Here is a 14,288-nt window from a genome sequence, read left to right as displayed (position 1 = left end):
AGAGATATATATTAATAATATCTAATAGGTAATAGGATGGGTGCTTTCTGCTTCATTTCTTGTTCCTTGTTTGGTTGTGGGCTTAGAGCGGATTCACTCAGCCTATTATCCATTCGATATTATATATATATATATATATATATATATATATATATATATATATATATATATATATATATATATATATATATATGTTTCATATACATTAAGTCATCATAAGGGGTACCAGGTATGGGTCAGGTCATAGGATACTAATTCAATGCACAGTTTTCTAGTACAAAACATATTTTTTAAATCAGAACTTTTGATATACAAAACTAGAAACTTACCAGTAAAGGGTTTAATCCATTTTATTAAACCATCATTTTTAAAGGACCTTAGGTAGTTAACTCTACAATACCTTAGTTTATACATCAAAGATTATATATAATTAATATCCAATAGGTAGTTGGATGTGTGCCTTCCGCCTCATTTCTTGTTCCTTGTTTGGTTGTGGGCTTAGAGCATATTAACACAATTAACTATATGTTCGATATTAGATTATATATAGCTAGTATAAACTAAGTGATTATAGAAGGAATCACTGTGGTTACTATTTTATTATAAGAAATAAGGGTTTTCTTAAAGAATCTTTTCATAAATTATAAATGAACTATTACAGTTAACTCCGTGAGTACCAAGGGAATACATCAGGGTTATATACAACAAGGATCTAACAACCAATGCGATTTGTGTCATCCGCCTCATTTCCTGTTCCTTGTTTGGTTGTGGGCTTGAGGCAGATACACATAATCGATGTTTGTTTACTCTGAGTTTTATATAACTTTTATCCATTTAGTACTCATAGAAAAGATTGCAGAGTCATTTTTATTTATCTTTCATCAAAGCAGGAAATATAGGATTTTCTGGAGGAACATGCGAACTTTTTTAAAACAAAACTTACAATTTACTACAACTTACTAAGTTTTCTACAACTTACATACATCACTAAAATCTTATGAACTCACTAGCTTAATTGCTGATCAACTCTTTCAAAATAACTTGTATTCTCAGAGAACTAGTAGTCAGGTACTCGCACTGAGAATTCAGAAGATGGAGCAGTATAGCTTCAAGTCTTGTTTTGTTATTTGTTTATGTACTCTATGTTTTGTGAACACATACTTTGTAAACACTTTCTTTCTAATGAAATGAGTAAACACTTTCTTTCTAATGAAATGATTGTTTATTACTTTGATTACTATGATACATGTCTTGTGATAATAAACATGACGTCCTCCACCCCCAATGGGTGTGATGGTTGTGTTGTTGTGTTGTTGGATTTGATTTCAGATTTACCAGGTGGGTCAATGGGTGTGGTGGTGGTTTTCCGATAGATTATTTTGGAGTTGATTGTAGGTGTTCGGTGGTGTCTAATGGGTGTATGGTGGTGAGAGTGAGAGTAAGTCCATGTGTCTATAAATCAATTAAATATTTTTGTAATTCATAATTAATAACCAAATATAAAATCTAAAAAAGAAAATATAAAGGGTAATATAGTCTTTTCATGTCTCTAAGAGACGTAAAACACAACAAAAAGAAACAATAAGGATGATCCAAGTGCAAATAAATGTTAGGGACCAAATGTCTAATTTTGACCAAACTACAGGGACGATTTTATTAATTTGTTCAAAACATTATCACTGGTTTTATAAGTAATATTATTTTTTTTTTAAACATATAAAACAAGTTCAATGATCAAAATATATATATAAAAAACGTTATTGGCTAAATATGAATACAAAACAAATACGTTGACATTTTAGGCTATTAACCTTTTATTTTATTTTTTCTAAAAATGCTTTACATTTTACATTTAATTTTTTTGGCCTTTTTTTGTTTGACCCTTAAATTTTCTATTATTCATATTAAACCTCATCTTTATCTTTATTCTTTTCTAAAAATCCATTACATTTTTGTGTAAAACCATAAAAAATTAGCAGAAACATGCTAAAATAGTCAAACAAAAAAATGTAAAGGCTTTTCTGGCAAAAAAAAATGATTAATCGGAAAAAAAAAATACTAGATTAATCAGAAGAAAAAAAATGTATAAAGTATTTTATGTAACTGAACTTCGTTTAGTATCATCTCAACTAGATAATTATAAGGGTTAAATTCTTATTATAATAACAGTTTCACAATTTTACTAATTTATGCAACAGAACGGTTTTTGGCACATTATGGAACCACGTTTCAACTGGTTAAAAAGATACATATTTTGGTTTAAAAGAAAAAAGCAAAACATGATTGCCCAATGCAAGTCAAAAACCACCTTTTTACATAAATCAATAAAATTAAAGAACTAATATATCATTGTATAAATAAACAAATAAACCTCAAATACCATGGCATCCGAATTCCGAAATGAAGAGGGGAATGTTGTTACTATATAATTAATTAGCCAAAACATTGCCATCTTATTATACATCCTACAAAATTACAAAATTTAAACTGCTAAATTTAAATTAACAGTTGCACACGTGACATCTTCCTTTTTTAACACATGGGTAGAAATATTATAAAGGTGAAGAAATATAACAATATCACGAGTCATTTGCTTCCGATTTTGATCCTGACCATTCAAAAAGAAAAACAATATGTAAGATTCAAATTTCATATCATCGTCATTTAACTTCTTTTCAACTTGCACTGTGTTTGTCTTTGCATTGAACTGAAAAGGTGACAAAAACTGTAGATTTCAGAGAATATGTTGTTTGTGCAAAAGACATAAATGCCCTCCTCGTCATACACATGTTCTTAGAATTCAAAAAAACAGGAAAAGAAGTGAAAAATAACCTTTATCTTTCTGCTGATCATTGTCTTGTATTTGAGCAAGGGAAGCAGCTATTTGAGCACCAAGAACTGCATTGTTCTTCACTAGAGCAATGTCTATAACCTTATTAAGAACCAACATTCTTCCACCAAAATCCCAAAAAATTGAAAATATAACTAAACTAGTATAATGTTTGTAATAAGAATTAAATGCAAGAAATAGCAACCTACTTTTGTTGATTTGTTTATATAACCTCTTACTTCCATTTTTTTTTGTTAAAACATTGGACTTTAAAAATCGGCCCAATAAGAAAAAAAATCAAAGTAAAAAGGTATAATTGGTTTTTTTTAAAAAGAAAATGAAAGTAGGATGCTATAATACACAAATAAATGAAAGTTGTTGTTTCTTGCATTTAGTCTTTTGGTTGCAAGGATACTTGACTCGAGAGAAGATCCTCCTGTTAATTCATTCACTCTAGAAAGTAGATAAGGAGTTTCTGCACTTCCTTTTATACCCTTCTCACTGCGATTAAAGCTCCAAATTATAAAAATTAGACAAAGAAGCTAAGATTTGTGAACTATATATAGAAGGAAATGTTGCATTTATTTTTTAGGGTTAAATGCAAGTAATAGCAACGTTTTTTCATTGATTTGTTTATTATATCCTTCTACTTTCATTTATTCTTAACAATCCACAATTTTCAATACTATAATTGGGTAGATTTTTCAAAATATAATGCCCTAATAAGAGAAATACTGAAATGTAAGTATGTTGGATGCTATAATACATATATAAATGAAAATATGTTGCTAACTTTTTGTATTTAGCCCAATCTTTGAACATCAATGTTATCACTAATCTGTATTAATAATATTCAAGAATGCTACTTCTATTGTTGATTGATTTATTTATTATAGCATCATCCTTTCATTTAGCCCTATTTTTAAACATCCAAAAAAGAAAAGAAAAAAAAAATTAGGTAATTATGTTGGGAGATGATTCTTAAATCTTACCTAGCTTCTCTGAGTGCTGTTTGTATAGCAGAGTCTATGACATTACCAGTAACAGAATGTTGTTTTGGAATAGGAATTCCTATCAAGATGCCTGTTCTAAGATCAAGTCTCCTGTTGGCCTCTGAGATCAATAATTAAAATTTACAAATAATTTTTTTTTAAAAAAAAAAATGAATAATTAATGAGTCATTTGAAAAAGAAAAATGAGAATATAGTTTTGATTGTACTTGCCAATGAGTCGAGCACATTCTTCCGGTGTATCTACTTGGCATGGTGCCTGGTTTGCCATTCAAAATTTGAACCTCTTAGGGGCATTATTGTAATTATGTCACACAGTTCTGTACAATGGAAACTTTCAAATGTGCCTGAATTATTTAAGTAACTTTTATCTGTAATTGGAATCTAGCATAACCATAGAACAGATTATTAGTTCTTTTGGTGCTTAGATTTGTAGTACATTTCAGTAACATAGTTTTAAATAGGGTTAATAACAGTTTTTAGGAAACAAAACTACTTCCAGTGTATTCAAGTTGCCAACAAACTGATTTTATTGCATAAAATGGGAATAAAATGTTACGATTTTGGTCCAAACTTCGCAAAAAAAAAATACAGATTTGCCCCAAATATAGTTTTACTTTACAAATCAACTGTTTAAAATTTTGATGCAATCTATTTTTTGTGTTGGTTCTATGAGTTTCAATGAATTTCTTGTGTTGGTTGTAAAGAATTTTAAAAACGTTCTAGAAAAAATTTAAAAGGTTCTAAAAACGTTGAAAAAAAAGTAGTAAAAAAAGTTAAAATTGTTGCAAAAAGTGTCAAAAAAGTTTGTAATTTTTTTCATCAAAAGTTCAAAAAAGGTTGCTAAAAAAGTCTTAAAAGAGTTAACTTGTAAAATAAAAACTAAATTTGGGGGGAATTTGTAAAGAAAAATGTTTGGACCAAAATCATAAAAATTAAAACTTGGTCCAAAAGTGCAAAATGACCTCCTATACCTTTTATAGCAGGTAAAACCCAAAAAAATAAAATAAAATAAAAATTGCTGCCATTTTATGCAATACAATTGGTTTTAAAAGTGTTGGTTGTAAAGCTATTTTAAAAACGTTCTATAAAAAGTTTTAAAAGGTTCCAAAAACGTGGTAAAAAAGTTAAAAGTGTAAAAAAAGTTTGTAACTTTTTTTACCAAAAGTTCAAAAAAAGTTGTTAAAAAGGTCTTAAAAAGAGTTAACTGGTAAAAAAATTAAAAAAATAAAAAGTAAAAATAAAATAATAATAATAATAATAATAAAACTAAATTTGGGGTGAATTTGAAAAAAAAATGTTTGGACCAAAATCGTAAAATTTAAAACTTGGGCCAAAAGTGCAAAATGACCTCCTATACCTTTTATAGCAGCTAAAAACTAAAAAATAAAATAAAATAAAATAAAAATCGTTGCCATTTTATGCAATACAATAGGTTTGTTGGCATTTGGCAGCTTGAAGACACTGGAAATAGTTCATTTCAGAAAAACAATGTGAACACTTTTAAATATATTAGAATTAACTGTGTTATTTAAATCTGTTTATCAAGGTAAAATAAAACATGGTTGATGAACAAACCTTGCAGCCACTTTTTTCGCTATAAAAAGCAGGAAAGTCATCGGTTTTGTAAGCAGCAACACAAACTCCTTGAGTTTCCTGTAGCATTGGAAATTTACTAAACTGCCACTCTCCCAGTGTAAACTTATGTTTGATCTAAGCAGAAGAATGAACATACCAAATATTCTAGGGTTTTGGGAATGTCTAATATAGACTTAACTCCAGCTGATACTACACATATTGGAGTTCTTCCAAGCTCCGTTAGATCAGATGATATATCCAGTGCTGAAACAATGCAAGAATCACAGAAAAACCAACCAATCAAGAATTACAAAAAAAATTGCTATTTTTTATCCAACTGCTAATTTTGGGTTGGGTTGATTTTTGCCAGGTCAGCATAACAAGCAGGACCTTAGGAAACCTAAATTGTATAGAAATAAAACTGAAATATCTAGAATATAAGAGGTGTATAAGAGAAAACTTACTGTTTTCTCCATTTCTGTGAACTCCTCCAATACCCCCTGTAACAAATACAGAAATGCCAACCTGAAGAAAACTGTAGCAATTAAGCACATATGGAGGCAATATTGACAACTACAAAACCTTTATCCCAAACTATTGGGTGTATAGCCTAAAAAACAGAAGAAACTATCAAAATAGTGAATAACATCATTCAATTCAGAAATTACAAAACAAGTGTATGCCAAATTGGTATCAGAGCAGGTTTGTTTAATATGGCAAGATCAACAGCAGCTAAAATCATTGAAGGAAGTATTGTTAGACAAACTAAAAGTCAAGTTAGTTGGAGTTAGTTAATGTCAAGGGTAGAATAGTCTTTATTTATCAAAAGTGGTTAGGTTCGTTATGGTAGTTAGAAGATGATAGTTATGTAAACATTTTCTGTTAAAACTCTCTTAATTTCTTTCTCTATCTTCATCATCTTTCTTCCATTACAACATGGTATCAGAGCTTGATCCATTTTTTGCTTAACTGATGAGAAATGTCTCATCAGGACCCCTCATTGATGAATAGTTTAGCTCTTGGTGTTCTTGGAAAGAAAATAAATAAATACAGCTACAGCTTTTCTGTATTTAGTATGTTTGCTTCAATGAATGTACTCGGTTCTAATTCCAATATCATGTTATGGCATAAACGCCTTGGTCATGTTTCTTTAGACATATTGAAACAATTGTTCTATCTTCCTGCTACTTATCATAATTTATTATATTGATGCATGCTTCACTTGTGTTCAAGCTAAAAAAACTCGTTTGTGATTCCCACATAGCATCTCAACTACCAAAGCTCCTTTTCACTTAATTCATGTTGATGTTTGGGGTCCCTACATAATTCCAACTTATAATGGTTATAAATGCTTTATAACCATAGTTGATGACTTTTCAAGATATACATGGATACATCTTCGTAGTCATAAGAGCTATGCTTATTCCTTTATTCAAACACTTGTTCAAATGATCAAAACTTAGTTTCAAACCACAATCAAATGCATCAAAACTGACAATGCTAAGGAACTTGGCTCATGTACAGATGGCATTGCATTCTTTCAAAAGAACAGTATCTTACACAGGCACATTCTAGAGGTTTCTAGAGCCTTATTTTTCTAAAGTTCTAATCTAGAATTGACATAGCTTATTGGGGTGAATGTGTACAATCTGGTGTTTATATTATCAATAGACCTCCTTCCAAAGTTCTTAAAATATATCTCCATTTGATGTTTATACCAACAAACACCATAATTGAATTCTCTAAAATCCTTCGGTTGTTTGTGTTTTGCTTCATCATTATCAGTTGGAAGGGATCAACTCATGCCTTGTGCACATCCATACATATTCCTGGGCTACCCTTCTGGTCAAAAAGCTTATAAGCTTTTGAATTTAGTCACACACAAAATTCACATTTCAAGAGATGTTAAATTTTTTGATAATTTATATCCACTTCATTCAATTCAATTAAAGAGCATTCATTCTTCTTTCACACCCACTTCCTATATACCCATTGTTTCTCAGTTTGACCATTTTACCCCTGCTCCAGATTTTACAGATGTTTCTAATGATAATTCAAATAACTCTTCTTTGTAAAACTCAGTTTCTCAACAATCTGACCATTTTACCCCTCCTGAAGAAGAGTTAAGAAGGGCTTCAAGGATAAGGCAACCACCAATTCGTTTTCAAGATTATGTTTGCAACATGGTTTACAAATCTATATATAAATGACATTTATACTACAGCTTCTCCCATTAACCATCATTTAGTTTTTCACATTCATCAAGACACCACTTTGAACCTACTTTCTATCATTAAGTCAAGGGTACTCCTGAATGGGAAGAAGCTATGCAAAAAGAACTCAAAGCTTTAAATGACAATGGTACATTGGTACTTGGGACATAGTCAAACTCCTTAATGGGAAAAACTAATTGCATGTAGATGGGTATAATAAGTCAAATACAAACCAGCTGGCTCTAGAAAGGTTTAAAGCAAGATTGGTTGCCAAGGGTTTCATACAAAGAGAAGGGATTGACTTTCATGAAACCTTCTCCCTTGTGGTTAATTTCACAACAGTCAGAAGTCTTGTTGCTCTTGTTGTTAAGCATAATTGGGGTATTCATCAGTTTGATGTCAACAATGCATTTTTGCATGGAGACTTACATGCGGAAGTTTACATGAAACTTCCGCATGTTCATGATATTGATTCTCCATCTCTTGTGGATTAAGACAAGCTTCTAGACAATGGTATGCTAAATTTTCTTCAGCATTAAGAGCTTAAGGATGTACTCTTTCCCAAAATGATCACTCTCTTTTTCTTAAAACAGGTACTTCATCTACAATTATAGTTGTGTATGTTGATGACATCTTAGTAACAGAAAATGATGCAGAAGAAATCAACAATTTAAAAACATTTTTGAATGATCAATTTCAAAATAAAGACTTGGGATTAATTCATTTTTTCCTTGGCATTAAGTTTGATAAACTTGAACAAGGCATGGTTGTTCATCAAACCAAATATATTAGAGAATTACTCTCTGCAGCGATCATGATCGTACAAAGCACGTAAAAATTGACTGCCATTTTGTAAGAGAGATATTAACAGTTAGCCTCATTCGATTGGAACATGTTCATACTTATGATCAATAAGTTGATATCTTTACAAAACAACTTCATGGAGCTCAACATAATAATGCAAGATCCAAACTTGGTGTTTGTAATTGCCTACAAGCTTGACGGGAAGTGTTAGACAAGCTAAAAGTCAAGTTAGTTGGAGTTAGTTAATGTCAAGGGTAGAATAGTCTGTATTTATCAAAAATGGTTAGGTTCGTTATAGTAGTTAGAAGATGATAGTTATATAAACAATTTCTGTATATATTTGCTTTGTAGCTTGTCTCTATGTTTAGTATTAACAAAATTCAGTTGAAACTCTCTCACTTTCTCTCTTTATCTTCATCATCTTTCTTTCATTACAACAAGTATTGGATGCATGAAAGAGGGATTTCAAGCTGAAATCTACTCATTGAAACATATATTGGAGCAAGTTTTCAAGAATCAAGTTGAATCATCATAAGGACACCCTAGTTGAAGAATCAGACGAAATCATATGCAAATCAGGAGGTAATGGCTTAGATCCTACCATAAGAGCATAACTCAATTTACTTTCCCCAAACAATTTGAATAAGGTCATGAAGGTTGCTATCAAGATCGAGGAGAAGAATAAGGTGTTGAGTTAACAAAAAGCAGTCCCCTCTTAGAATGTGAAATGCAATTTCATTAACTCACAAGATTCGAAGACTTCAAGAGTATTAGGACAGTAATCCTACAGGTCAACAGAAAAATGGAAAAATGGAAAAAAAAAAAAAAAAATGTTGGTGAGTATCCAAGGCTAACTGATCAGGAACTATAAATGAAATGAGCTTTGGGATTGTGCTATAGTTGCAACGAAAAATTCACTCCGAGCAACAAATGCAAGAAGGAACTTGATGTTTCGTATATGAAAAATTCAGAATGTAACGAGTTTGATGAGACAGATTCAGAAGAAAAATTCACTAAATTTGGGTAATTGGGACATGACATTAGGCATGCAATGGCTTGTCTCTTGGAACCACACACCACAACTGGAAGTTGCGAATCATAAAGTCTTAGGTAGTGAGACAACGACACTTAAAGATGATCTTTCACATGTCATGCTATCTTGATTGAATTTGGGATCCTATAACAGAAATTACCAAGCAACAAGAGATTCAGTCCAAGTGGCAAACATTTTTACAAGACAATAAATCGGTAGTTCAAATACCAAAAGGGTTACCACCGACACAGGTATTTGAGAAAAGTATGTGCTCAAGGAAGTTTGTGGACCAGTGAATGTTAGATAGACCCTACCATTATCCTCACTATAAAAAGGACAAGATCAAGAATTTGATTAATGAAATGTTAGAAGCCAAGATTATACAACCAGGTAAGAGTACATTTTAAGCCCAATATTATTTGGTAAGGAAGAAAGAGTGAAAGACAGGAGTTGGCAATTTTGTATAGATTATCATGCCTTGAATACGATCACGGTATTAGACAAATTCCCAGTATTTGTGATTTTTGTGATTGACAAAGTGCTAGATGAATAGTATGGGGCAAAATATTTCTCCAAGCTAGCCTTGAAAGTTAGGTATCACCAAATTAGAATCTCACAAGAGGATGTTCCAAAGACGAATTATCGTACACACAAGGGCCATTTCGAGTTTCTTGTTAAGCCCTTCAGTCTAGTAAATGCCACCCGCTACGTTTCAAGGCCTCATGAACGATGTATTCAAGACATACTTACGTAAATTCATTTTAGTGTCTGATAGACCCTTGTTGAATCTATCGTATACCCCAGACATACTAACAAAAATACTTGATAATATTAAGGTAATTCCCAATCATTCGAGAGGAAAGGGGCTCTCCAAAAGAACAAAGTTCTAGTTCATACAAATTCTTAGCTACCTCATTCTACGTTCTAACGGGATATAAATACTACTCATGAACGAGGTATTCAAGACATACTTATGTAAATTCAATTTAGTGTATCCCGCCGATATTCTGGTTTACAGTAATACTAAAGAGTACCGGATTTTACTCAAAGAAGCTTTTGTCTAAAACACCCATTTTAAGATTATTGGATTTTACTCGATCATTAACTATTGAGACAGATGCATCAAGATACAGTGTAGGGGCAACAAGAGCAACCTATAGCTTACTTTAGTCAAAGATGGGAGATCGGCCTCAACAAAAAGTGAATTATGAATAAGAACTAAGAGTTTGAAATATTCTTTGTGATTAAAGATTAATAGAGTCGGAATACCAAAAATGAGTTAGCATACTATTGGGGTATGATTTTGATAAAGCGTACAAGAAGGGTACTAGTAATGTGGCGACGAATGCCCTTTCAAGAATTAAAGAAGATGTGGAATGTGTCATGATTGGAAGGCCTCAATAGAAAACAAGAAATAGGTAATGATGACTTTTTGATGCAGATCAAAAAAGATATTCAAGAAGGGATCACTTTACACAAGGGATTTACTTTACATCATGAATTATTGTTTTATAAAGATTGTCCTATTATACCATGGAACTCTTCATTGATTAAAAGATTTTCGAAGAATGCCATGGTGGATCAATAGAAGGTCATGCAACAAAAGGTGAAGATAGAACTTACCAAATAATGGCATCTAAAATCTTTTGGGTGGATGTGAGAAAGGACAAAACTAATATGGTTAAAGAACCACCAACTTAACAATGGCATCCAAGTCCAAACGAAACACCAAGTCAATATGAAGTTTTAGTCAAATGGTAAGACCTCTGTGATTTTGTGATTTTGAGGCTTCATGGGAAACTTGGGAATCTTTGTTAGAAAATTTTCCTAATCATGACCTTGACTCCTTAAGGACAAGGTCCAACTCAACTAGGGTGGTATTGGTAAACCACCTTTAAGGTTTACATACTTGAGAAGAAGGAACAGTCAAACCTAAGGTTAACTTGGCAATTGGATGAGAATCTTCACATGATAATCATTATGTTGTTGAGTCCATTAAGAGATGTGAGACTTGTCAAATTGTACATGAAATAGGTGGGTTGGGTTGTTTTAATGGAAGAGAATCAAATGGTTTGTTGTTTAGTTCATTAAGAGATGTGACTTGTGAGACTTGTCAAAAATGCAAAACTGAGACGATTATTTATCCTGAAATGCTTCAACTATTGTCCATTCCTCAAGGCATATGGGGAGGTAGATGTAGATAGTATTACCTCTACACAATATCTGATAGAATAAAGAGGTGCTGATATAACCCAAGAATTAAGGCCAAATGTTTTCTTTTGTTATGTTTTGTTTTTCAATATTATGACCATTACTACCACATATTAACGCAGACCTTTAATCATTACATATCAAAAGGTCCAACTATGAAGACAATATTGTTATTTTATATGTTGAGTTCAAATGAACCTATCACGAGCATATGTATACTTATATGCAATGCACCCTCATAGCCTTATTGTTCTTGTATCAACGAATCTCATTGTATATATCACACATATGCATACCCAAACATGTATCCTAGCAATGTAGACTTCAATAGTACTTGTTTATCACACAAGACTATGAAAACGTATTGTGATATCAACCTCCCTATCCTATAACTAACTTCCTCGCCAATCTCCCTAACTTTTTTTGAAACAGGCAAAATGAATTAGCCAGAAAAAGAAAATCAACAAGAGAGCACATACCATTGATGCAAAGATCATGGTTGCAGACACGGTTGTTCCACCACTACCTCTTGTGGCCACCTACAAAAATCATGAATCAAGTACACATCAGATAATTTAATTTATAGTGTCAAGAAAATGAAGAATTTGATCAATAGAACACTCTATCTAACAATTATGTACAAACTTTAGGGGAAAAAAGAAAAAGCTTCAGTCAAATGAGGCTTTAAAGGGAACCTATATAAATTGCATATAGAAAGTGAAATTAACAAATGGAACAAGTGCATATACATATAAACAATGAGCTAGATTAAAGGCATACTCACAACATATGCAATGTCTCTTCGAGATATTTTTCGAGCCTTAGTTCCTAACTTAGCTAACCTCTCCAGTTCTTCAGTGGTAAGCCCTAAAAGTGAAAAATAAATAAATAAATAAATAAAAACTAAATATCATGATAATGCATCTCTTGTTGATAAGTAGCAAAAAGAACTAAGGGATAACATTAACACCTATGCATGGTATGCCATCCAAAATAGCAATGGTAGCAGGAACAGCTCCATTTTCCCTCACAATGGCTTCCACTTCTTTTGCAGTCTCAAAATTTTGAGGATATGGCATGCCTAACAAACAGGAATAATATAGTCAGAAGGCTAAAATTTTAAATCACAAACAAATACAATATATTAAACAACATGAGCACCAAACACCCCAAAGATAATGATATACGAGTAATTATGTCAGCTCACTTACCCTCCATAACTAAAGTATGTAATCACCTTTCATACTGATTACACTAAGCATAGCTGTTCATCATGTTCATTGTCTTTCAACAAAATAGTAGATTATCATAGTATTGATGTACAGGAGTGTAGCTCACAGGACTTACATACATACAGAACTGTACTATGTGATAAAAAAAATTTAAAAAAAAAAAAACCCTAAAATCACTCCCTTTGACCTCAAAACTCAAACCATTGGTTAGTATTGAATATAGGGCTTATAAATTTGGGAAGAATGTGAATATCTAGATTATAAACCAAGTCATACCATGAGTTATTATAGTGGACTCCAGAGCAACAACTGCTTTCCCATTTGATAAAGCTGTCGAAACATCTTGAGAAATCTTAATACTCCCCGAACTGGTATTTTCATAGCTATTCCCCTCATTGCCACCCTATTCGAATAACAAAATTGCAAAGAACAAAGAAATCTCGGATTATTTCAAAATTTTATTGAGATTATCGTAGCATTGAAAAGTAATTTGTGGAATAATCATATGCAATCAATTAATTACACTAGTGGACAAGTTTAGGGCTGGATCATACACGTATCGAAGTTTGCGGGATTTGGTTACCTTGGAGCCTTGTTTTGATATGTTGAAATGACGACGGAGGTTGGTTATCCTTGAGATAGCGTTAGTTCGTGACGACATATTTCGTGAAACTTTGCAGTTGCTACCGGCTGGAGAAATCCTCGCTACTTTGGCGTTCCCTTTCTTCTACTAGTTTTCAGTGGACGTCCAATAATAAAGGGAAATCGAAGGACCAGGTCATAGACCGGGGAGAGAGTGAGAGATAGCGATGTGCTTTGGTGGTCTCGTACCGAATAAACCACAAGGTGGTCTCGTACCGAATAAACCACAATCGGATAAAAAGGTAGAGGTTTAAACTTTTGGACTTTTAGGCGTTTTTGGATATAAAAAAAAAAATAAATAAATAATAATAATAATAATAATAATAATAATAATAATAATAATGATGATTATTGTTTATTCTCACAATAAGCTAATTTGAGTGTTTTGATAAAATTCAGCTTATTAAGCTGAATAAGCTAATTTTAATAAGCATCTATCCTCATGTTTATTGTTTATTGTTTATTCCCACCACAAATAAGCTATAAACAATAAGCTAAAAAACTAATCAAACACCCCCTTAACTTTTTAAAAAAATTAAAAAAGTTTAAAAAGATATTTGGTAAAATAAAAAAGTTCAAATTAAATTTTAGCCATGACTAAAAATGAACATTTTTAAAAGTCATGCAATCTCATCATTTTGTAACTTTTGGCTTTTATATCTTAAAAGTCCACCCAAACATATTTTAAATATCTCTTTTTAGAAAAAGTCATTTTTACAAAAGGACTTTTAACTT

At 31.7% G+C, this 14,288-nt stretch overlaps 1 protein-coding gene across 1 annotated transcript; it reads right to left on the bottom strand.

Annotated features, from left to right (window-relative positions):
- Positions 1 to 2,291: 2,291 nt before the first annotated feature.
- Positions 2,292 to 13,752, bottom strand: LOC111875950 (pseudouridine-5'-phosphate glycosidase). The gene is made up of 13 exons (XM_023872475.2): positions 13,495 to 13,752; positions 13,188 to 13,314; positions 12,650 to 12,760; positions 12,464 to 12,546; positions 12,159 to 12,218; positions 5,883 to 5,943; positions 5,576 to 5,682; positions 5,419 to 5,496; positions 4,054 to 4,099; positions 3,823 to 3,943; positions 3,246 to 3,331; positions 2,833 to 2,925; positions 2,292 to 2,608 (listed from the first exon to the last, which is right to left on the bottom strand). Exons 1-13 carry the CDS (start codon positions 13,570 to 13,572, stop codon positions 2,580 to 2,582), a joined length of 1,080 nt encoding a protein of 359 aa, XP_023728243.1. The 5' UTR covers positions 13,573 to 13,752; the 3' UTR covers positions 2,292 to 2,579.
- Between the last annotated feature and the right edge of the window lie 536 nt (positions 13,753 to 14,288).

Source organism: Lactuca sativa, chromosome 2 (genome assembly GCF_002870075.4).
Source record: "Lactuca sativa cultivar Salinas chromosome 2, Lsat_Salinas_v11, whole genome shotgun sequence".
NCBI lineage: Eukaryota > Viridiplantae > Streptophyta > Magnoliopsida > Asterales > Asteraceae > Lactuca > Lactuca sativa.
Note: the sequence above shows the minus strand (reverse complement) of the source record. Positions and strands in the feature narration are given on the sequence as shown.

What these genes read in the sequence shown, in the direction of transcription:
- LOC111875950 (XM_023872475.2), bottom strand. Translation starts at nt 13,572, where the DNA reads ATGTCGTCACGAACTAACGCTATCTCAAGGATAACCAACCTCCGTCGT. An exon ending in AGAATGTGCTCGACTCATTG is followed by an intron (nt 3,944 to 4,053) that starts GCAAGTACAATC and finishes TATTGATCTCAG; the next exon opens with AGGCCAACAGGAGACTTGAT. An exon ending in ACAGCACTCAGAGAAGCTAG is followed by an intron (nt 3,332 to 3,822) that starts GTAAGATTTAAG and finishes CTTTAATCGCAG; the next exon opens with TGAGAAGGGTATAAAAGGAA.